The sequence below is a fragment of the Blennius ocellaris genome (genome assembly GCF_963422515.1).
Source record: "Blennius ocellaris genome assembly, chromosome: 4".
Lineage (NCBI taxonomy): Eukaryota > Metazoa > Chordata > Actinopteri > Blenniiformes > Blenniidae > Blennius > Blennius ocellaris.
This window is the reverse complement of record NC_137653.1, coordinates 12,624,321-12,648,518: the sequence shown is the minus strand read 5'-3', so window position 1 is coordinate 12,648,518 and position 24,198 is coordinate 12,624,321. Positions and strand designations below refer to the sequence as shown.

At 43.6% G+C, this 24,198-nt stretch overlaps 3 protein-coding genes across 4 annotated transcripts; all 3 read left to right on the top strand.

Moving 5' to 3' along the window:
• The first annotated feature begins 2,626 nt into the window (after positions 1-2,626).
• srsf3b (serine and arginine rich splicing factor 3b) lies at positions 2,627-7,056 on the top strand. Of its 2 annotated transcripts, none has more exons than XM_080494912.1 (6): positions 2,627-3,034; positions 4,033-4,243; positions 4,350-4,490; positions 6,229-6,267; positions 6,388-6,474; positions 6,643-7,056. In XM_080494912.1, exons 1-6 carry the CDS (start codon positions 3,019-3,021, stop codon positions 6,668-6,670), a joined length of 522 nt encoding a protein of 173 aa, XP_080351038.1. In that variant the 5' UTR covers positions 2,627-3,018; the 3' UTR covers positions 6,671-7,056. The 2 variants fall into 2 exon arrangements, with proteins under 2 accessions (XP_080351038.1, XP_080351039.1); XM_080494913.1 differs by having other exon boundaries at positions 2,628-2,799.
• An 8,678-nt stretch (positions 7,057-15,734) lies between these two features.
• cdkn1a (cyclin dependent kinase inhibitor 1A) lies at positions 15,735-18,186 on the top strand. Its single transcript, XM_080494626.1, has 3 exons — positions 15,735-15,799; positions 16,129-16,582; positions 16,673-18,186. Exons 1-3 carry the CDS (start codon positions 15,797-15,799, stop codon positions 16,726-16,728), a joined length of 513 nt encoding a protein of 170 aa, XP_080350752.1. The 5' UTR covers positions 15,735-15,796; the 3' UTR covers positions 16,729-18,186.
• Positions 18,187-21,662: 3,476 nt separating this feature from the next.
• On the top strand, positions 21,663-24,198 carry tmcc2 (transmembrane and coiled-coil domain family 2; the record flags this gene model as incomplete). Its single annotated transcript, XM_080495426.1, has 5 exons — positions 21,663-21,677; positions 21,727-22,119; positions 22,387-23,003; positions 23,182-23,317; positions 23,899-24,198. The coding sequence occupies 5 exons, from the start codon at positions 21,663-21,665 to the stop codon at positions 24,196-24,198; spliced, it is 1,461 nt and encodes a 486-aa protein (XP_080351552.1).

Genomic DNA, 24,198 nt, shown 5'->3' with positions numbered 1-24,198 from the left:
CTGCTGTGTTCAGGGGCGACAGGAAAAACTCAGACACCGAATGGAGATTATCGATTTAGCGTATTTGTTTTCATTTCTCTTCCAAGCGGAACAAGAATTAGGATAACTAATCTAAAACCTCCGAGATTAACGGAGTAAATTCTAATTACTGCTAAATTTATGGTTGAAGCATGCCATCTATGAATTGTCTTGTTTTATTTTAATAATATAAACAATAGATCACAATGTATTATTATTATTAGTATGTAGCAATCACGGAGCTGGTCCCTGCAGTGCATGATGGGAGTCGTGTTCCGGAGGCTATTGGGGTTTTTGTGGTGAGTGTGTGGTTCTGCTATGTTGTGCTTTTGTTGCTTAGTTCAAGTTAATTGTTTCATCTAGTTTGGTTTGATTTATTTGTTGCAAAAGAGCAACTAGGAGTGAGGAGGGTGTTGAGTGAAGTGTGGTTCTGCCATGAAATCCATAGACTGTAACTGTCAAAATATAAGCCACCATTGTGCAGCAGGAACAAAATACTTTGTTCACAAGTATTTATTCCACGTTGGTGTCAGAAGAGGATTGACGGTCGAAGGAAGAAAAGAAGAAATTTGTCAGCTGGGGGCAGAATAAGACGGTCTGCAGCTACTCGGCCCCGTAGTGGCTGGCAAGAGAACTGCAGATTACTCACAAGTGATTGGGAGAATCTGTGTTGAGGGATGACGTCCCACAGCTTCGAGAATCCTCTGGTGGCGAGGAGGGGGAGTGCAGCCAGACCGACGCTACCGGTGGGAGAAGACCTACTTGATGGATCCAGTGCGTAACGGCATCATCACCCCCTGGAGGCCGGGAGGGATACTGCAGTTGGTGCAAGGAGAGCTGCTGGGTTCTCTTCACAGTGTCAATGCTGCTGCCACTGCAGATGGACTGCTGCCGTTGTTGACCACACCAAGCCCATCGTTGCCTGTGGCTGCACCCAGGGCATCCGGGAAGTTGCTCAGATACAACGGGACAATGCTGCTGGCTCCATACCTTTCTCAAGTCCAGCTTGTGATGCTGCACAGTGGATGGAGTGATGAGGAAGCAGCCACTCATCTGGCTCTAGCACTGGAAGGGAAGGTGGTTCAAGTGCTCCTCGACCTCACCCCGGCAGTGAGACCTCCACCACCTGTTTGTTTAGATAGATATTAATATAAAAGATATGTTTCATCAATAGATTCTGCAAATTTGAATCTCTAAATGTTTATATGTCAAGTCTTCTGTTTGTGCTCTTTCATCTGACATCAGTGGGATTTTAATGTGCATTACAAATCCATGAACAATTACAGTTTGTGCTGAAGTTAGACTGTATTATATATTGCACCCTTATGGGGTATATTGCACATATCAGGGTTTACTTTTGACTTTTATATTTAACTTCTTACTGCACTCATTTTCTTGCCTATATTTAATTTTTTTCTTATTTGTATGCTAGCCCAGGTGTGTATATTTTGTCAACGTATGTGTATTATATTTGGGAGTAAATCATTAATCTCAATTTTTTTTTATTTTGTCTATACACCATAGAGGGCAAGCAAGATGAATGATTCCACTGTAATGCAAAACTTACACAAGGTCACCTAACCGTTTTTGTTTTATTATCCTTGACCTTTGTCTTCATGCATTTTTTAGTACCATTAATTCTTTAGTACCAGGCATTCATTAGTTTAAGAAAAACTGTGTCGACCAGTATAGGTGCTCTTGAAACAATATATGATATGCATAAGAAGCTGCACATGGCATATATGGTTCTGGTACATGAAAACAGATTATCAGTGTTTGTGTTTTGTAAACAAAATTTAATGATCTAACATTTCAGTAGGTGACAGCAAATGGCAGAGTTGGTTTTTGGCATGTAAGCTCAGTTATGATTTCACAAGTTTTTCGTTCCTACTATCTCAGTCTTTGAATGTCCCTGTGGCTGCTGTCTCGTGCACTGATACTTCTTGTTCACTCAACCATCTCGGCTCAACAGGAGCGTGGTGTGCACTGCAGCCATCTGTTCAAAACCTGACTAAAATGGCTGTCATGCAGTCTGGTGTTGGCTTCAAACCATCTTGATAAAATTAGATGAGGGGCGGGGGTAAAGTATTAAAATGATTTGTACACCCAGAGCATGCTTAGAAAGTAATTTATCTTCCATTTTACTATTTTCCGTGTGTGAAGTACATGTTTGATCAGTACTATTCAGTAAACATATTGATTCATGTGTCATACCACCATCAGCGTGGTCGAGTGCATCTGCTTGTCTGGTTAATTTATAAAAATATAAATAAATTGCTAACTCTTCTTCAGCTTTTGTTGTTTCCCAACGCTTTTCTTTTCTTTTCCTTCGAGTAAATGGTTCCGAGGGGAATCATACTTATCGCACCAACGTCAGAAATGTGGAAATAGCGCCACAACCACGGAGAGTTCCATTGTGTGGCCGGTCAGAGTAGTGCAGTTTCCTGCGCGTGCCTTCATAGTGTGCGCTCGTTTTAGCCTCCGGGTACAGCGATTCGTGAGTCTTTTCCTTTTTTTAGCAAAATTCGGAATATTTGCGGATCCATACCACGTTATACATTTTACTTGTGATCTTTCCAAAATACAGAATTTGTGAATCTGTCTGGTAGAAAGACACAGAAGGCCTTTTTATATGGCATGTTAGTTTACCCCGCCCCCTCGGGACTGCATCCTTGTCACAGACGTATTTTCCGCCTCGCCATTTTCCGTCGACGTTCAGGTGGAAGAAACGAGCGGGACGAACGCTGATTGTTAGAGCTCCAATTTACAACGTCTAATACGGTAGTGTTTGTGAAAAATATTTCATACTGTATTTAATTGCTTATCTGTCTTCGAGTTCCGGTGTCTAAGTGGATTTAAGGAGTTGCCGTGGCCGTTAAGTGCATTGCTTAGCGTCGGCCGTTGTTCTGCAGCCTGAAAGTAGGCCTCAGGACGAAGACAGCCATTTTAGCTTCTTTCATGTAGCGCCGTTAGCTACAGCTAGCCTCGAAACACCAGCTAATGGCCAGCATCGTAGGTAAAACACAACTTCATATCATGCTTTATTCTCATTGTTGAGTGATTTGCTCATGGGTTCAATCTGTGGTGTCCCCGGCGCTCCCTATCGTCGGGGAGTTGCACGTTTTGATAGCTTGACTTAGCATGGGATGCTAATTCAAGCAAGGGAAGTGGGCCAAGCTTTCTTCAGTCGTTCTTGAAGATGTGATAATTAATTGTACAAATTCATAATCGATGAAATGTCGACGACATATAAGAATTATTACATAAATATTAAATTGGGGCTTTAATCTGGGGTAATAAATGGGTTTTGACCGGTTAAACGTTGAGTCTAAACATTTTACATGTTCAGTTGAGCTTCACACAAAGCTGATGTTCATCTTGAATTACGAAGAGTAAACGTGTTTTTATACAAAATAGCCTCATTTGATACATAGTTTCACGTTTACTCGTTGCTTGTCGTCATTGGTAAATTTTCTGAAGCCTTTAATGCATTTGCACGATGGGCAGTTTTAAACTTTTTTGTTGTTTTTTAAGCAACATTGAACCATTTGGAAATAAATCATCCATTTGGATTTGTTTGATCCGGTCAGAATCATTTTGGTGAGAAAAAAAATGTATTGAGACCCTTTCTTAATTGGTGCCTCGAATTGGAGATTTCTAGCTTCTCACCTTTTTAAAATAAATGTTTGCAGATTGTTCTTGGAATCTTTCTGTTTTCCTATAAATCCTATAGAATAATCCCTATTGTGTGTTTTGAGACTGTTTAATCATGAATTGTATTGTATACTACAAAAGCCCCTTTCAGAACTAATTGAATCAGAAATGGAGAAGTAATGTTATTACTAAAGGTTTCACATTAACACTGTCCTGTGTTTAGTCTGATAAGGCTCTTCAGAGACCTGTTGCTTCTATATGCTAATGGGAAATGTAATGATGCATGGTCTTTGTTTTTGAAGGTGTTGTTTTTTTGCAGTTTTAATGACCATCTGTGCTTTTCCTTTTAAATATTTGCAGATTCAGTCATGCATCGGGACTGTCCCCTTGACTGCAAAGTATATGTTGGAAACTTGGGCAACAATGGGAACAAAACAGAGTTAGAGCGATCTTTTGGCTACTATGGACCTCTGCGCAGTGTCTGGGTAGCCAGGAACCCGCCGGGTTTCGCGTTTGTAGAGTTTGAGGATCCCAGGGATGCAACCGATGCCGTGCGTGAGCTCGATGGAAGGTAGGCGGCTCTGAAACGAGCTTTGGTCCTCGCCGTTCAAAAGCGCAGATGCCGGACTTGTCTTTCTCTTACCTCCCTGTGGCTGACGTGACCGGTTGTTTTGAAGGACACTCTGTGGTTGCCGAGTGCGAGTGGAGCTGTCCAATGGGGAGAAGCGCAGCCGCAGCCGTGGCGCGCCCTCGTCTTGGGGTAGACGGCCTCGAGATCGAGAAGACTACAGGCGCCGTAGCCCACCGCCCAGGCGAAGGTGACCTACATGTTATAGTTCACGATTGGCCTGTAGATGAATAATTTTGATCCATGTTTTACTTTAATCCTGTTCTATGACAAGTTTGCACTCTCTCATCCACAGTATGTATCTTGGTATTTGCTTATGCTGTGCCAGTCTAGGCATTATTAGACTCTGTGATCTTTTCTGCTGATTATGCATTTGTGACTGTTGCTATTTCATCTTCATTGACATTATTAGTTATTTTCTGTAAGGAGTCAAACAAATGGGAATTCATAATTTAAGATGTAGGTATGCAAAGTGCATCTAACAATGGCATAACTAACCTATAGGCACCAGTAGATGTTTTCTAAGTGTTACGTTCTTTGTGAACAGTCTAAATTTCTACCTTTTTAACTGCTTTACAGTGGCAACATTGGCATGTTACACAATTGTAGCAGTTCCTATGTCGAAAAGGTTGTATTGGGGGGAATGTAATGCAATTCTTTCTTTTTGTTTGAGGATGCTTTTTATTTTCCATCTATATTAATAAGAATGAAACCCGTTGCAGAGCCACCACCATGCCTCTTCTCACCACCCTCTGAGTCAATCAACTAGTCCTCTTTCAGCATCATGTGACTGCTGACCATCGTGCCCCAATCAGCTTGGCTGGTGCTGTCACATGACCCAGGCATGGCCAGTCGTCAGGTTGCACCAGCCCATTGGTTCCTCAGCATGCCGTTCTCAACCTCCTCCTCCTTCAACCTTAATCCAAACGGCAGCGGCCCACCTCTCATTCCCGACCAATCAGCGTATTACGTACCCAAAAGTCTACAACCTACCAGCAGCAGCCTTCGGCTAACCAATTAAAGCAGGAAAAAAAGCCACAGCCAGCCCCCATCTGCCTGCCACCTAATCACCTTGCAGCATCTGACCACTCCTATTCAGCCAAATCTTCCTACCCGGCCGACAGTCTGCCACCCTTTCGTCATATCTAGCTTGTTGAAAACCAAAAATACTAGTAAGTTTTCCTGCTTCATTCAGTACACTGCTGATTACAGTTTTGAAAGTGAAAGAGACAGCTGGTTTGAGAGGTTTTCTTTCTATATTTGAAATCATAAGCTTGTCATTTTGTCCTCCACCATATTCTATAGACGTTTGTTTTCAAAGAGGAATGGTCCAACATAAAACAAAAAAAATACCTGGAACTTTTTTTATTATTCCAGAGATTTTGATGATTTGAACCTTTTGTGCAGGATTACAAAGTCACACCAGTTAAAACTTCCAGTTCCTCTTGCCAGTCTCCATTGGTGTATATTTTTTTCTTATTCACAGTAGAACAGCTTCATGCAGATGGTGGTTTCTGTGTGTTTAGAACACCAGAGTCAGTCCACCGTACACATGGTCAATCTTTTGAAAGAAACATGCTGCTAGTTAGCACCATTCTTTTTAATAAGCTCCATGACATCTATTTTGCTTTTGTAATGTAATATGCCTGTTCTACTCAACCAATTGAAATTACGATTTTTTTTTTTTAAGTTAATTTATGGATAGAAGTGGTGCTGTGGGACAGGTGTCCATTGTGTGACTTCTATTTTCTGGTTGAGGTGAGGGAAAAGTGCAGCCAAAACACAATCTTTGACTTCTATTTTCTTAAAGTTATTGAGTTAGACGAAAGGTTGTGCTGATGGAACCCAGTGTAAGAAAAGGAAGCAAGATACAGGGTGCTCACTTCATCTGTCTTTGTTCGTAACACGCGCGTGTTTCTCCTGTGCAGATCTCCACGCAGGCGGAGCTTCAGCCGCAGTCGTAGCAGGTAAAATATCTTCTACGTTTAGACAAAACTGAAATGAAGCAGCAGGATTGTTGTTGTTTTTTGTGGAGTTAATAATGTAAATTCACGATGATTTTTTCTTTTCTCTTGTCCTCTTATTAGGTCTTTCTCCAGAGACAGGAGGAGAGAGAGGTCCCTCTCCAGGGACAGGAACCACAAACCTTCACGCTCCTTCTCTCGATCCAGAAGGTAAAAGATAAACTAATGAGCCATCTAAATATAAAGTACAGAGACACGATCCAGCCATTCATGCAGCCGCCTCTCTGGTTGGTTTTGACGTGTTCCTGCGCAAAGTGCTTCCAAACTGAGGATTTTGACTGATCTTATTTTTTGTTCTGTTCCGCTTCGTTCTCGCAGCCGTTCCAGGTCCAACGATCGAAAATAGAGGAAAGTCCGTCAGGTGTAAAGGGAGCAGCGTCGAAACGGTTTTACAGCCCGTGCAGTTTCTACCGTTTCACACGATGGACAACACATGGCCATTTGGCCATTTTTGGGTGTTATTTCTTTTTTTCTTTTAAACAATCAAACATTTTAGTGTCCCTCCCCTTCTTTAGTCATAGTCATTTTCATATATGTTGAGTGGGCGTGCACATGTATCGCATCTCACCTCGAGCCACGTCTACTCGGTCCTGAAGAAGTTGTGCCACCCAGCATTCCAGTTCACTAGTTACTCTCTGGGCTTTGGTTTGTGTTGATGAATGTACTGTGTAGTCTGACATTTTGTGAAATTGTCTCTCAATAAAAGAAACCAGTTGGATTGGTTAAAAAATCAAAACAAAAAAACCTTTGCCTAGTATGTTTTTGTATTTTTTTTCCTTTTGTTTCACCAATATTGATTGTAGTAGTTTTCCCACCAGAGGGCACTCGGTCATAGTTGATAGTCACACTAGCTGTCCTGTAGTTATAATGTTACGTTGGCCCGAAAGGGCCAACACAACACACCCAACAAAAGCCACAACGTAAGGGCGCAGCGGTCGGATAACAGTTGCTGTTTCCGGGGGACCATATTGTCTGACGGGCTTGGGACCGGAGGGGACAGCAGTTTCTGATATTAAGAGTTTAATGGCGCGTAAGTAAAGTATTGTTGCATGATTAATGTCGTCATGCATTTTCAGATATCAGCAATGTTGATGACTTTTATTATATTAGTTGCCCATAAAGTACTAGTACTGTTAACCATAAAGTATGGATGGCAGAACAAATGTATAATATCAACATTGCTGATATCTGAAAACACATAACATTAATCATGCAACAGTACTAGTACTTTAGGTGCAATTAAAGTAATGTAGTTGAATTAATTGGGTATAATGTAAAGTGAGAGAGCATTGCTCCTGGGATAATGATTTAAATCATGTTGGAATCAAAGACTTTTAATATGGACTGTTTTTTCTAACCGTGACAATAAAATATTTCAATTCAAATCAATTTACTTACGCTTCATTAAATTCTCCCAATACTCCGTCCGGAAGAACAGGCTTTGTTTCCAGGGGACCATATTTTCTGACGGAACCAAATAATGGATGAAAGAGCACACACACACAACGTTATGGCAATTTCAACACAGTGATCAACATTGCTGATATCTGAAAACGCATAATGACAATCATGTAACAGTACTTTACTTACGTCTCATTAAACTCCTTAATGTCAGAAACTGTTGTCCCCTCCGGTCCCAAGTCCGTCAGAAAATATGGTCCCCCGGAAACAGCGATTGCTCTCCGACCGCTGCGCCCTTACATTGTGGCTTTTGTTGTTGTGTTGTGACTTTTGTTTGTGTGTTGTTGGCCCTTCTGGGCCACCGTACAATGTAGGGATTGAATAAACATTTTAACAAAAGGTTTATTATCTTGTGGGTGCCCATCCAAACTCAATTTAAAAAAAAAAAAAGCCCGAACTAATTCTCGTGATTGAGTGATGCAAATGAGAACAGTTTTTGCACCTGACATTCATATTCAGGGTGCCGAAGCAAGTTAGAAGATGTTTATGTTTGTTGATGACCTAGAAATGATTTGTCCAAAGGAAGGTGTAGTGTAGTCCAGGTGGATGGAGCTCTTGATAATCCAGCAAGCTTCCCTGATGTTTGCTGCCACACCTTCCTGTTCTCGCCTCCAGTGCTAAATCACACAGTGCAGTAATAAGTCATAATGCCCTTTTGTGGCTGACCGGTAGAAATTAATCAGCAGGGGACTATAGAGAGGTGAGCTTGTTTTGTTTTCTACTGATTCAGCACATCTCTGGTATTCAAGGTTATTCAAGATGATCTGTTCAGTCAGGAGTGTTGTTTTCTTCGAGACTAGATATGATTCAGTCGTACCAAAGTTGAGCCGCTACCCCTCCACATCGAGAGGAGCCAGTTGTTGTGGTTCGGGCATCTGATAAGGACGCCTCCTGGTCGCCTCCCAGAGGTTCACCAGGCACATCCGATTGGGAGGAGGCCCGGAGGTCGGCCCTGGACTGGCTGCTGGAGAGATTATATTTCAGGGCTCCTCTGCCGTCGTGACCCCAGACGGACTAAACGGGAAAGAAGATTGATGGATCACTCGTGCCTCAAGCTACATGACAAACTATAATTGCTTTTAATGTGCATGAAATATGTGTACGGTATGGTACATGGAGGGAACACGTGAGCTCCACATAGAGAGGCCCCGGGCCGTACTTGAACCTACGACCGTTGAGCGCTAACCACTGTTCCACCAAAGATGGTATAGTATTTGTATTTCGAACATTTTACAAATAAAAGACAATACAACAATAATGTTAAGTACTAATAATGACAAAATGTAATTTTTTAATAATCATAACAATTGTATCAATAATAATGTATATTTCTCGGCAGAAAAGGAGTAGGAAAAAGCAACTTGCTTATCCAGCCCTACCCCTATTCTTAATTAATCTTAATGATGTAGATTAATAAAATATTTCTTCCCTGAAACCACCCTGAGATGATATTAAATAAAATGAAAAATAAAAGGAAAATCTCTGGAGTGATAAAACGTAATCGATTCAGATGTGAGCCTGAAGCCTGTAAGCGTTGCAGATGCGGCTCATTGTTGGAGCCTTTCGGATCTGCACTCATTCAAAAGTGTCTCGAGGAACAAAACCCTTAAATGAGCTTTTCTCCTGAGATTAACCCTCCATGCAAAATCTGTGCCCATTAAAACATTAATGCCCATTTGCAGTGCATACGGAGGAGGCCTGACTGGTCTCTGACCCTGTCCTGTCAATTTCCCTCCTTCCCTTTTGAATGCAGTGTTATATGAGTCGTTATGTAGTGCACTTGACTTAAAGTTTAACTCTTTTTCCAACACTGATGAGTCAAAAGGCCATCTAAAAAATGCTGTCCTTGTGCCACTGATAAGCCTCGCCACATGTGTGGGCAAAGTGGAGCCCGTTTTCTCTCTGTAAACCTGCAAACCCCCCAAGTGTTTGCACAAGTAGGAGTTAGTAATAGTAACTAATAGTAAGCAAGTAATAGTAATAGTAAGCAAGTAATAGAGTTGCATGGTTAATTAAGGCTTTGCGGGCAGACCAAATAAAGCTGTTTTATTTCACTCATAAATGTACAGCTGTGTGTGTGTGTATGTGTGTGTGTGTGTGTGTGTGTGTGTGTGTGTGTGTGTGTGTGTGTGTGTGTGTGTACGCGGGCTCCGCCCCACCCCACAGCTCCCACGATCCTCCCGGTTCACGCTCTCGGTCCACGTGAAGCGGCTTCCTCCACACACAGCGGATTGCTCAAATCTGCGCGCGCTTTCCCGCGAGTTATTCATGCCCCCCGTGACATCACCGAGGCGGTGACTCACGGCGTCCACGGAGACGAGTGTTTCTTTCACTCAGCCCGGGAATCCGGTGAGAAATTCCCACCCACTGGTATGTAACCCCGGAGCCCGTGTGTCTTTTGGTCCTTTGGCGCCCACGGCGCAGAAAGTGACGGTGACTTGTGTACAAAAAAAACATTTTTTTTAATCTATTTTTAGATTGTTTCACCATATATTTCTGAAATATCTTTGATATACATGTTGAAAAATATGATAAATAATGTGATCATATTGGCTTTTTTATATATAGTTTGCTACTTTAATATAATAAGTTCCAGATAAGTTGAACCACGTGGTTCAGTTGGATTTGTTATCTTGTTCTCACTGTCTGCAGACTGGTTCTGAGATAACCCTAACCAGATTTATGTCTCACCTTTTTTTTTTTTTTCTTTTCCAATTAAAACAGTGATTCATGTGTGTTTGTTAGATATGTGATCACTTGAGAATATAGTACACTGGAAACCTCAAACAACTATTTCTTATCTGACTTGGTAATAATTTAAGGTTTTTCAACGGAATTAACAATTCAGTGTACATTTTCCTAATTTTGGACCAAAAAGCACAAAAACTAAAACCACCGCTGTTCCACGTATAATGTCATAAGATCATGTGGTAGCACAGCAGCAAGATCACAGCAGGGGGGGGGGGGGGTTGGTGGGTCTGAGGCTGTGGTATGTTGGGTTGTGATAAAAAGAGCTGACGATTTCTGAACCTGCTCTTCTAGAATCTTTCATTCAGCAGCAGTCATGAGGGTTAAAATGGTCAGAGATCGGAGAAGTTCCAGCTGATAGAGTGATGGTACAACTTCAGATATTTATACCAAACAAGATTTTGATCCAGGCTAAAACAATCATGCTTATTTTGCACATTAATCCCATATATGCTTTTAGACTTACATCTACTTTCATCCAGTCATCGTCAAGATATTCAAGTAAAAGAAACGGATATAACTGCCTTCATTTTCTAGAGTCATTCATCACTGGTGTTTTATGAAAACGTGAGCCAGGTTTGACACATTTTACAGAACCGCCCAGTGTGTCAATTCAATTTGCTTTGTTCATGATTAAGAGGGCGGTGTCTTATTTACACAAGACTTTTGTCAGTCTGAACTCAACCTCGGGGACATGCTCAATTTATTGCCTGGTAATTACCAGCTATTAGTCAAGTACTGTGTTTTTGCACTTATAGCCGGTTGTTGTCTCAAAGCCGGAACGTTTCATGTAGCAGATCACAAATCACGTTTTGACCCATTATATATTTAAGTAAATTCCATGTTCACTAAAATGTTGCTTTTGAGCAGGCAGCATGTGGTTTTTGTTTCTTTTTTTGGGGGGGGGGGGGGGGGGGGGGGGGGGGGGGCATCTCACATGAACTCTTCCACACTATTCAGTTGACATCTTTAATTAGGATTATACCTCTGGCCCAAATCTGGGTTAATCCATGGCACCCCAGCAAAAAAAAAAAAAAAAACGGTTCAAAAGACATTTAAAACCTCCTTAATAAGACGTCACTTTATCGTCTATATTTGGCTGGAAATTCAAAGGAGAAACGACAAAATAGCCCAAATGTATATGTTGAAATTGGGGTGTTATTAGGCCGTCCGATAACACCCCAATTTCAACTGTTATATTAGGGCTAAATCGAGGCCATGATGGACCGGTCAGATTTTCGCCCATGAAACGGTGCAGTTTATAGGATTGCATATGTTTTGCTCACTGGTCCATTGAGGTTTCCTGCTACTGCGAGTGTTGAAAAGTATATAACATAACGTGCAGAGAAAACCTCAATGCAATGTGCCAAAAACACATTATTTCATCCCACAATTTCTTTGTTGTCTTATTTATTTTATCTTTTTCTTTTGCCGCATACCACCATTGCGTAAAAACCATAATGTCAGCTCATAAAGTCGATAAGAATCAACATTCACTTATTTAATAATTAACTAAGTGACTGTTTTTTGCATTTTGCAGCGGGTACAGAACAAAAGCCTGAATAAGTTGAAGCCCATAATGAGGGAGACAAAAAAAAAAACGACGAGGTTCAAGCAGAGACCTTCTGCACTGTGCAGCTGATAATAAAGCGCCGACTCAGCAGCTCCAATGTTGAGGTCTCCGCTGAAGCACACAGCTGCTGCTCACTCCCCAACTGCACACAGGCATTGTGTACATTTGCTTATTGCTCATTAACTCCACTACATATCTGCACTGGCTGTGCACAGTTGATCAACCCTTTGTGGGTGGACTGCTGTGTAACGTGTGTGTGTTTCTCTGGTGTCCTGTCTGTCACCTACTGAACAAAGGACTCACTGTGGTACGAACTCAGTCAGGCCTTTACGTACGACACCCTACAGTTGGGACTCTTGTTATGGACGTCTGAGAACTGGGCTGAAGGGGCAGTGGGATGGGGCTGGAAAACATGCGGGCTGCCTCATGGCTGACTGACTCGTTCCTGAAATAAGCAGATTTTACCCTCAATAATTACATTTTAAGAGGCTTTGAAAACCGTAACAACGGTCTCGGTCAAACAGTTACTGAAAGGTTCATTAAACTGTTAGATGAGGCTGGTGTCAAATGTGTAACTCAAAAGGTTTTAATCTGAAAAGTCATTATTATATGGTTAACTTAATTAAACTTAAACCATCTGCTCAGGTTAAATTATTTAACAGAGGTCATGTGGTGAGAGCAACAGGGAGTATAAACTATTATCTGCAATGACAAATATCTAGGAGCCATGCGGCTCTATTTTGGCAATAATATGCCAGAATAATAGCTGCCTTTATTTGACATGCTGATCCTGTGCAGTGAGAATTCCGTGGGCTATTCTGAAAATACAATATAATTGACTCATAATAACCAGAATTTGCTCCTTCAGACATGATCAGCCTGATGTGGTATCAGTGAGAGCAATAATCCAATACTATTATAAGATGCTCTGAGAAGGAATGCATTCTGGCTTCTTCTATTTTTGATACTGTTGTAACATTTTAATTGTAAGAATTGCATTTAAAGTCCTTTTTTTTCAGACATTGATGGTTCAGGTCAGTTCTGATCCTCCTGCATGTCAATAATTAATCTCTCCTCTCCAAACCAACTCAACCTACAGCTGTATCCCTCATCAGGTCACTATTACTCCTGTCACAACATAAATTATATATAGTTATATATATAGAGGTGTAAGACATCAAATTGCACATTTTAGAAACATAATTAAATGTGAACATCAGTGCACAAGTGTGAGTATGTGTGTGTACTGCCCGGATCTACGTTACCCTCAACTGATCTGAAAGACATGAAAAAATGTGCTGCTGTGATGAAGAGTAGGAGAGTGGAGAGAAGGAGGGAGGGTGAGGAAGAGGAGGAGGAGGAGGAGAGTGGAGAGAAGGAGGGAGGGTGAGGAAGAGGAGGAGAGTGGAGAGTGGAGAGAAGGAGGGAGGGTGAGGAAGAGGAGGAGGAGAGTGGAGAGAAGGAGGGAGGGTGATGAGGAGGGTGAGATATCCGAGCTCGTGGGCCTCTTCACAATTTCTCGGGCATGCGCACTGAGAAGGAGAGCAGGGATTTCCGACACGAGCCAAACCTTCACGTGTGCTCATGTGTTTTTATGGGGAGAAATCCACGTCTGTCCCCTCGAAGCCCCGCCCCTGCACGGGACGAGCTTAGCCCCGCCCACTGGAGTTCATAAAAGTTGAGGCCCGCGAGTCGCGAGCACGTCTGAGAGGAGACTTGGAGGAACGATCAAGGAGCGCTCGTTGTTTTGTCCCTTTCACTAGTTTGTTTGTTGTTTTTAATCAGTTCGAGGAGTTCGACTGAACAACACCCGAATCAGACTTTTATTTGTATTTCACTTCTTGTTTGTGAAACTTGTCTTGGAAAAACTCGAGCGATAAACAAACTGTTCATCCCACATCTGTGAACCTGAGGGAACATCAGCTGGACAAGACTGAAATGTAAGTAAAACATATATTTTATGTAGAGTTTAATTCTTTCTTTTGTACTTTTCAATGCAACTCTACGAACACCTGTCTATAAAAATCTGTAATAGACCTTTCATAGCACCAAATACTATATTTTAAGTTACTTATACTTTTCCTAAATACACGTCTGGGGATTGTTAAAAGGTTTTATAATGACTATTAATGTGGTTGAGCAGTTTGCTGTTTATAAATTTTTTTTTTAAATCAAACACTTCAAAACTTCTTAAGGAGTTTTGTGAAGGTATTTGTGTGTGTGTGTGTGTGTGTGTGTGTGTGTGTGTGTGTGTGTGTGTGTGTGTGTGTGTGTGTGTGTGTGTGTGTGTGTGTGTGTGTGTGTGTGTGTGAGTGTCATTGAGTGCGTCTGCAGACCAGTGACAGCCCGGTTTGACTTGACACGAGCTCGGGTCTCACGTGGAGCCCTGTAGTAAGTGGGCCGGGTCCCGCAGAGCCGGCTCCTCGTGCGTGACTCCTTTCTCCCGCCACAGCCTTGAATCGCCCCTCCCTGCCCTGCTGCGGCCTATCCTGAGAGGAGGGAGGAGGCACAGAGGCAAGAAACAAAAAAACAAAACAAAAAAAGGGATGGAGAGGGGGCATGTTGGGGGTTCAACCCCCCATTTTCCCCCCCATTTTTTTTGAGGCGACATAATTCACAATATATTCAGTTTTCCTTAATTCGACCTCATTGGATCAGATTTCTCCCACGATAGAAAGATCCCCTGACCCTTGAACTGCAGGTCCTGTATTAAGACTCACCAGTCTCACGTTCCACCAGATGAACTCTTAATTTATTTCAATCATTGTTAACCAAAAGAGCCCCCATTTGCACTTGTTGAATTTCGAAAGACATATATTCGCTCATTTAATTAAACAATATTGTTCTTGAAGGTTATAAGATCAATTCCATCTATTCAACCATTAGTAGCAGTGTTAGTATTCTTCAAATTAACTACTTAAACTGCTGTTTGTTGAGATTGCAGACTGCCAGATGTTAATCCACACATGCTTTATGAGAAATTTGAGCTGACTACAAACGAATGTTTTGATGGGTGTAATATCTCTGAAGTTAAGTTTGCACCTCCAGCCTTGCTCTAAACCACAATCCCTGTCTGTATGTCCCTCTGCTCCATTCTGATAGTGAAATAAGTGCAGCTTCTTACAAGATGGAAAAAAAACGGGAAAAAAAACACCTCACCCACTGCCCTGCCGTGGCTGTATAATTAGGGAGGGCTGGGAAGAATTTGTCCTCGTGATTGTTCCACGAAATGGAAATCCTGGGAATTCTGCCCAGCCCCTTCCCGGATGACCGTTAATGGCTCATTTATTCTCCCGAGACGCAGCCGATTCCTTCCCGAAGCACCTCCAAGTCAAGTGTTTGTTTGACCCTCGAGGGGACGTAGTTACAAACACACCCGCAGTTTGCGAAACAAGTAGAAGTACAAGGAAAAGTGGATTCCTCTTCTTGTTTGAGCGTCTCTTTGGTGAAATAGTGGGTGGTGTTATACTGCCACCCGGTGGCGACTGTCCGCTTCTGCAACCGGTCTCGTTGCTCTGGGAGTTGAAGGACTTGTCCTCACATGTCTGCCCGAGATTATGTCCGGACATGTTTCCACTACCACTGATTCACGCAGGAGGGCTCAAGTGAGTCACTGGCTGCTTTATAAGTCTCCTAGCAGTGTCAAAACAGTCAGTCTGTAGTCTGAGGAGAATTTAACTGGTCACGACAATGGTAAGCCTCTTCTTATATCAAATATTACAAACTTGAAATTGATTTCTTTGATTCTTTGAACTTGATACAGATTCCATTCTGTTTTGTGTGTGCGTGTTCAAGAGAAGGTTAGTGTTGCGTTTCCTGGGAGACACTTGCACATCTTTAATTTATGGAAGAATTTCAAGCTGCCAATATATAGAAAGCTGTTATGATGGGGTTTCAGATGGTTTTTTTTGTTTTTGTTTTTTTTAAGTTGATGTCAATGTCACAAACTGGATGATGGTCATCACTGATGCAGGCGGCGTATCTCTTTGTCTAACCAGAGGTGTGATGTGTGTTTCCCTCAGTGTAAGGAAATGACTACCAACAAGCGGATCCTGGGAGCCTTGGGCAATGGCCCTGCCCGACGAAGCCTGTTCGGTCCGGTGGACAGCGAGCAGCTGCGGGTGGAGTACCGGGCCGCCCTGCGTAAAGACCTGGAGGAGGCCACGCGACGCTGGGGCTTCGACTTCAGGTCGGACAAGCCCCTGGAGAGCAGCGACTTCCAATGGGAGCGTGTCCCGGGCGCCAAGGTACCCCTGCTCTACAGACCGCGCAGGCTGGGTCAGGGACAGGTGGGCCGTCAGAGATCATCGAAGAAGTCGGGCACACCCAAAGGAGGAAGGGCGGATTCGTCACGGAGCCAGAAGGAGAACATTCCCGGTACTCCGAACAGGCGTGCGTTCAACCTGGAGAACGTGGAGAAAACACCCGAGAAGAATGAAAACAAAGGGCTGAAGAGGAAACAGACGAACATCACAGGTATTTACATGAAGCTTGTGGTTAATGAGGAGACTTGGCAGATCATGTGTAATTCCATGGAGCTAAATTCCCTGTTCTTCATCCCTACAGATTTCTATCAGTCTAAAAGAAGAGTCGTTTGGATGCCGTGCAAATCCGGCGAGTGATACCCTGCGGAGGTGCCAACATTCCCTGATAACCACATTACCAGGACCTATCTCAGGAATCCAGTGTTCTGCACAGACTCAGCACAAACACTCGCCAATCATCTGAAAACAGAAGGGGACACAACGACATGTCATCACCATACGGTTAATTAGGCTACTGTACTCACTTTGAGAGGGGCTGGCGCTTTTCCCAGTGGTAAGAAGGGGACATTTGAGCAGAGGAGATTAACAGTAATCTCTTGAATCAGTGGATTTTTTTATACTCATTTGGATCAAGGGGTTGCCAAAGTGTTGCCTCGCATTTCCTACTGTACATCTCACAGAGCTGAAAACACGGCCGCTTGCCTCGCAGTGCAGAGACACGGCCGCCGAACACATATAACTGGACACACTTGAACCTGAAGTCACACTGTTAACGAGTGCAGGAATAACTGAAAATGGTAGAGAAATGGAAGAAGCTCTTTGGCATCTTTGTTCCACTATTGTGTTCTTTTCTATGTTTTGTTTTGTTTTTTTTATACATGTATTGCAAGGGCTGGGAGTCTTTTTTATTGTATTTTTTTAAAACTCTCCAAAGTGTATTTTACTTTATATATCCAGTTGTACAATCATGCATTATCTACCATCATGTACATACTAATAGGAGAATGCTTGAAGAGATCTGACATCTTGAACATGCAGTTGCTTTGCTTAGATATGAACGACAGAAGTGCCATCGTTATGTCCTGTGCCATCCATTTAAAAAAAATTTTTTTCTACATCTACTGTATGTTAATTCATCTTCCAAGCATCATCTACACAGATGACCTCTCCAGAATTTAACATGTGAGCAGCACCAGACAATGTAGGATAAGAGTGTAGCACCGTGCTTTGGAGCACTTGTATGTAGAGACACAAATATATATCAGAGATTTATCTATAGAGTTTAACAAAGGATTGTTAAGTAGCACAGTTATTGAAAAGACTGCAGTGTTGCACATAAACCCCATGGGGGGGGCATACAAAGCACCCTCTATTAAGTGCCTTTCTGACTATTTGAAGCTCCTTAAGGGACAATCAGCATAACGTGTTCTCAAAAACAAAAAAAAAGAAAAACAAGTAGTATTAGTAAGCTAAAAGCAGTTCCCTTGATTTCCTTCTATTTGGAAGTACAGTGCATTTTAACAAGCAATGTGCTTTTATCTGCCTAAAAAAAACTAAAAGTATGTTGAGTCATGACACGTATTTATGTCTATGTTGGCAAATCTTGCTGCTATGGGTAATCTGGTGTCAAACAAGGTCACTGTGATGATAATCCTTATCGAACTGACTGCTTTGAAATGTTCACTGCCGCAAATACAACACTAAGCAATTAACCCCGAACAACGAATGCACTTCTGCTTAGAGACACAGGTCCTACGTTTAGTTTTATGTTAAAAGCTGCAAATGAAAAGATCTATCTTTATTTATTGTGAGACAATATGCCTCGTGTAAATCTTAATTTTTGTTAATTATTTCTAGGAATCCAATTTCAAATAATAAAAAAATATATATAAACAATTTGCTGCTTTGGTTGTCGTTATTGTCTTGTCGCATTATGCTGCTGTTCTTGTCCTCGGCCATGTGATAAACCCAGTCACTCTTATTAATGCTAATCACTGAAGCATTTCATCCATATTAAGGAGAAAACTGAGTCCCTATAACACATTTTAGGTGGAACAGCAGAGCTGAGTCATCCACACAGCGAGAAACTGAAGACGATGGGACGGAGGACAGAGCCTTGGGGGAGACGGCTGGGACTTTGGACATTTTATCAGTAAGAGGCTGACCAAAGAGATATGAGGTGTGTGTTTCACAGTCCAATAGAGATTGAATAGCAATTTACAGAACCTATGTTTGTATAATCAACTATGAATATGACTTTTTTTTTTCTGAATTTCAAATAAAAAGAATGAGCTTCAATGCCCAACCACATCTGCAGACCTTTTCTATTTAAAGACCTACCGACTTAAACCTTTTAATGCATTTGCATCACAACAACCTATAACAACAACAACAAGAACAAAAAAATTAATAAACAAGAGCTCTACTACATACAGCTAATCGAAGCACATTCATGCATCGGTCGGGATCAACCAGCGCACAAAAGAAATCTTTACGTCATTGTGAAACGTTTTGTGTATTAGGGAGGAGTGCCTGACTGTTTTTCAGGTACTTTTAATTATGTGAAGGCTCTGGATTTTTCCTCCACCCATGCAGTTAAGACGTTGTGAGCCTGGACTATTTATTTATTAATTTTTTTTTTCTGCTGAGGTTTCAGTTCCTCCTTGAAAGTTACTTCAGGTTTTGTTTTGAAGAGTGATGAGGAAGCTTGTTTTCATCACCGGCCATCCCTACACACACACACACACACACACACACACACGACACAGAGGAACGTGATGTTATTCAAGCAGCATTTAGTTTCTCAAAAAAGGCTTTTGTTGTTCTGACTCGGCACTTTTTCAAATCCTTTGTGATGAAGGCAAATTAAGAGCGAGTGCTCGGAGACACTGTGTGCTTTGGCAGCACATCAGTTCAGGTCCCACATCAGCGCACGCTGGGTGTGTGTGTGCTTGCATTTCAGGGTTTAGGGGATGCGGGGCCTCGAGAGTGTCCTCCCTCCCTCCCTCCCTCCCTCCCTGCCTCTCCCTCCCTCCCTCCCTGCCTACCCCTCCCCCCCTCCCTGCCTCTCCCTCCCTTCCTCCCTGCCTCTCCCTCCCACCCTCCCTCCATCCCTCTGACTCTGCCGCCTCCCTCCTCTGGCCTCAGCAGCACAGGGGCACCTGCACGCCTGCGCTAAGCTCTCCCATCCCCCGCCCATTCCCCCTCCATCATCTGTCCCTGAGCTCCCACATCCATTATAGGGCAGGACTGCTAGCATTTGCATGCACACTGAGGGAGGGAGCGAGATACGGAGAGAGAGAGAGAAAGAGAGAGAGAGAGAGAGAGAGAGAGGGAGCAGGGAGAGATGGAGCAGTGAGGCAGTGGAAGGCGGAGGGTACATATGACACAAAGGAGAGAGGCAGAGGGAAATAGATCAGAGCGTCAGAGAGGGAGAGAGGGAGAGAGAGGGAGAGTGGGAGGATGCAGATATCTATGGCATTAACAATGGAGCATTAGGATCCAGAGTCAGATAGTCAGCCAGGCTGCGGCTGAGGGAGAAGACATTTGATGAGGGGGCCCCCTCCTTAGTGAGCATAGGGGGAAAGGAGGAGGGAGGAGGAGGAGGAGGTGGTGGTGGAGGAGGAGGAGGAGGTGGAGGAGGAGGAGGAGGAGGAGGTGGAGGGGGAGGATGGGCCTCGAACACAGACTTGCAATGGCACTGCACAAATTGGATTAAAGCAGTATGGTAACGTTTCTGATTTAATTTATCGCTGTGCTGCTTGTGTCTCATCCTCATGTGTTCGCATCCACGCTTGTTGACATCCATCAGCCGTCGCTCATGCCACAGTCAGTGTGTGTCTCATGCCAAGCGAACGTGGCTCAGGCATACCCCCGTCCTCTTGTTTTCATTGCCACAGACATCTGCCATCCCCATCCTCACCACAGCCCCGCTTCCATCCTGACCTTCAGGAGCCCGAATTCATCCACAATATCCCTCTGCCTGCTTTTAACTAACACACCGCGAGCGCAGAGTATTAGTGCAGCCATTGCTGTGTGCCGCTCTGTGTTGTATTTTGTGTGTCTGTATTTGTCAATATGTGACGCTTGAAATTGCATCCCCGAACTCCTCCTATATCCAAACGCTAATCTGCCTCAAATGCATGGCACATTTCCTAATAGGATCAGGAAGTGATTAATCACAGGGGACTGCAGTTGTCTTTCTTTCTTTTTTTTTCTTCTTTTTTTACTCTTAGTTACAATGGGATTGTAACCGACTTTGAAAAAAAAGTGACTGCCTGCTGTGCATCGCGTCGGTTGATTCAGAATAGCAAGGCTAGCCTGTGCTCATTTCACAACTGTCACGCAAATAAACTACAAATAAATCCTCGTCCCGCCTGGAGAAATTAGAGCGGCGCTATAAGATGTTTGGTGTCATGTGTCTGCCTGAGCCTCATGTTGGTGGGGTCTGATTACAGTGTTTTGACGTCAGGCAGACAGTCGTTAACAATCCCACCATCTGCCCCTCTGCACATATAGAAATCATACTAACTAGGGAATCCCCTCATGGATCGCTGACCTGTCAGACCCATTGTCGAAAAGGGATTATACCCTCTTAATATTGTATTTTCATAGAGGAGAGGTCAGACATATGTTTTAACCAAGACCAGAGTCAGAAACAAGGGATTCACGTAGAATCTGTACATTTTATTGCCATTACTATGACTGTCTAGCTGAACTTGCCGCCACTGTGTTAAATCTTCATGTCCATCATGTTTTACAGTAAGTTGTGTGTGAGCTGAGTTTCTGTGTCTGTGCTGGGAAGGAAGCGGTGTGATTATATGTCATCTAATTAATGCATGATGGCCTTTCTTTGTGGTCTGTGATCTCTCTTCCAAATCAATTATAAGCACAAGCACCGGAGCTAGAAAGTAGCTAATTTTAAACACTTCCTCTGAAGATCCATTTATTTGCTCATTGTTCATACTTTTACTTTAACATCTATTAAAATTATCCGGGCATGTTATTTCCCAGAATTCAAGTAGTGGTGTTGAGATCATGTAACATTATACAAATAAATTGTTCATCAAACCCTACATTTTACATTATTTACTACAATTGTGTGTTTACATTTATTACAAGGAAACCACAATTGTGATTCCACCTGAAACCAAGTCCTTCTCAAATTGCTGATTAAAAACAAAACCAAATGTTCTTGTTGTCAACAAGATTGTGTGAAGAAGTGTATTGAAACACTTGGGTTGCATAACCTAGGAGCACTTCAGTTAACACATGCAGATGTGCATGTCAATATGTTCAGTATCACTGTGAGCGTTAAATTCGAATACACTGATTTACTCTCCCCCTTCCCGTCAGCTGGACAAGAGCGAGGTGGCAACTCTAGGCCTACCCTCCACTACCAGTCATGGAGGCTCAGACAGCAACATCAGCACAGATGGAGCGGGTGCAACGTCGTCGGGGGTCATGGGGGCAGAGTGTTCAGGGGCCGGGGAACCACAGCGAACGCGCGCCGCTCTGGACCACCTGCAGCAGAAGATCCTGAAGGTCACTGAGCAGATCCGCGTGGAGCAGGAGGCCCGTGACGACAACGTCGCGGAGTACCTGAAGTTAGCCCACAACGCAGACAAACAGCAGGCGTCCAGAATCAAGCAGGTGTTCGAGAAGAAGAACCAAAAGTCCGCACAGACTATCGCACACTTGCACAAGAAACTCGAGCACTACCACAAGAAGCTAAAAGAGATAGAGCAGGTAAGTGAACGTGTGTGAGCGGAGCTGCTTTCAGTAATTATCTCATGAGTGACTTGCACAAGTGCGTTATCTATGTGAGAACAGTTGTGTCCAAAAATAGACCGGTGACTCTCTGAGTACTTGAATGCATCACCAAACCAATGCATCATCCCGTGTCTCACCTAATTCTCTGCAGGGCCCGCTTTCCTCCTCTCTCTTCAAAGAATACTTGTCCCTGAGACTGGATCACTGTCCTCCTGCTTCACCGTTTCTCTTCCTTCTGTACAGAATGGGCCAGCCCGCCAACCGAAGGATGTCCTGCGGGACATGCAACAAGGACTAAAGGACGTAGGCGCTAATGTCCGTGCTGGGATAAGTGGTTTTGGAGGAGGAGTAGTTGAAGGAGTCAAAGGTGGAGTGACCGCCCTGACTCACACGGCCGTGGTCTCCAAGCCAAGAGAGTTTGCCAGTCTGATCCGAAACAAATTTGGCAGCGCTGATAACATTGCTCACCTAAAGGACTCGCTCGAGGACGGAGTCGGGGGACACTCTGAAGACGCCCCAACACCTCGCGCCCTGAGTGGAAGTGCCACTCTGGTCTCGAGCCCAAAGTACGGCAGTGACGACGAGTGCTCCTCCGCCTCGTCCGCCTCGGGGGCGGGCAGCAATTCCGGTGGGGCGGGGGGAGGAGGGGGCATGCTAGGGACCACCATGGGGAGCCCCCGACTGGACGGGCACCACCATCATCACCATCACATGCACAGCTCGTGGGACTCTCTACTGGAGGGCCTGCAGGAGATCAAGGCCAGCCAGGCACACATGGAGGACGCTATCGAGGACATGAAGGGCCAGCTGCAGAGCGACTACTCCTACATGACGCAGTGCCTGCAAGAGGAGAGATACAGGTAGAGCTCACAGCCACACCGCTATATCACTCCTCTGGAGAGTCAGACTGAAGATATTACAGATATTACAATAGCATGGGCACACAACAGCTCTGTGTGCACAGGCAAAATGTGCAAAAACACTGCACGAAATCAGCCTTCTCCTGGTCATCGTGTCCTTGTTGTGCTGCCTTTTCAGATATGAGCGACTTGAGGAGCAGCTGAACGACCTGACCGAGCTGCACCAGAATGAGATGACTAACCTGAAGCAGGAGCTCGCCAGCATGGAGGAGAAAGTCGCCTACCAGTCGTACGAGAGAGCTCGAGACATTCAGGTGAAAATACTGGCAGGGTTCGTGGAGATTTTCCGCAGTCCTACAAAGGCCTGTTCATTTCTCCACACTCACACCTCCTTTGGGATTCACAAGTACTTTTTAGCAGGAGCAAGACAGTAACTCATTGTTTATTGTGGGTTTTAAAACACGGTTACAAATACTGACGTTTCCATGAAGATTCCTACAGTGACAGAGCTGCTGGAGTCTGCATATTGGTAGTTTGTAATCTATTGCTTTGCTGCTACTTCCTGCAGTCATCAACTCATACGTCCTTTTATTTTAGGAACGGGTGTTATGCCAAGCTTTGTGTCGCACAGTGACACGTTTAGTTTGCACTAGATCATTATTTTAACATAATGTTAGTGGGACCTTTGCAGTGAAGGAACAAAATGTTTATGACACCAGATTCTACAGGATTGTTACTATTTATGAAAACGCTGACATCATGTTCAAATCAAACCGTCCAACAGCCTTTTCAAATTCTTGAAACTACAAGTTAGTTAGTAAATCGATGAGAATATAACTAGGAGAAAGGTTTATGATGACTTTATGATATTCGGTATTTCTTGTTGTGTATGCAGGAGGCCGTTGAGTCCTGCCTGACGCGCATCACAAAGCTGGAGTTGCAGCAACAGCAGCAGCAAGTGGTCCAGTTGGAGGGGGTGGAGAACGCCAACGCTCGGGCTCTGCTGGGGAAACTCATCAATGTCATCCTGGCCCTCATGGCTGTGCTGCTGGTCTTCGTTTCCACGCTGGCCAACTTCATCACGCCGCTGATGAAGACCCGAGCCCGGGTGGCCGCCACCGTCCTGCTGACCTTGCTGCTGTTCGTCCTGTGGAAGCAGTGGGACTTTGTGGAGCCGTGGCTGCTGCCCAGCTAA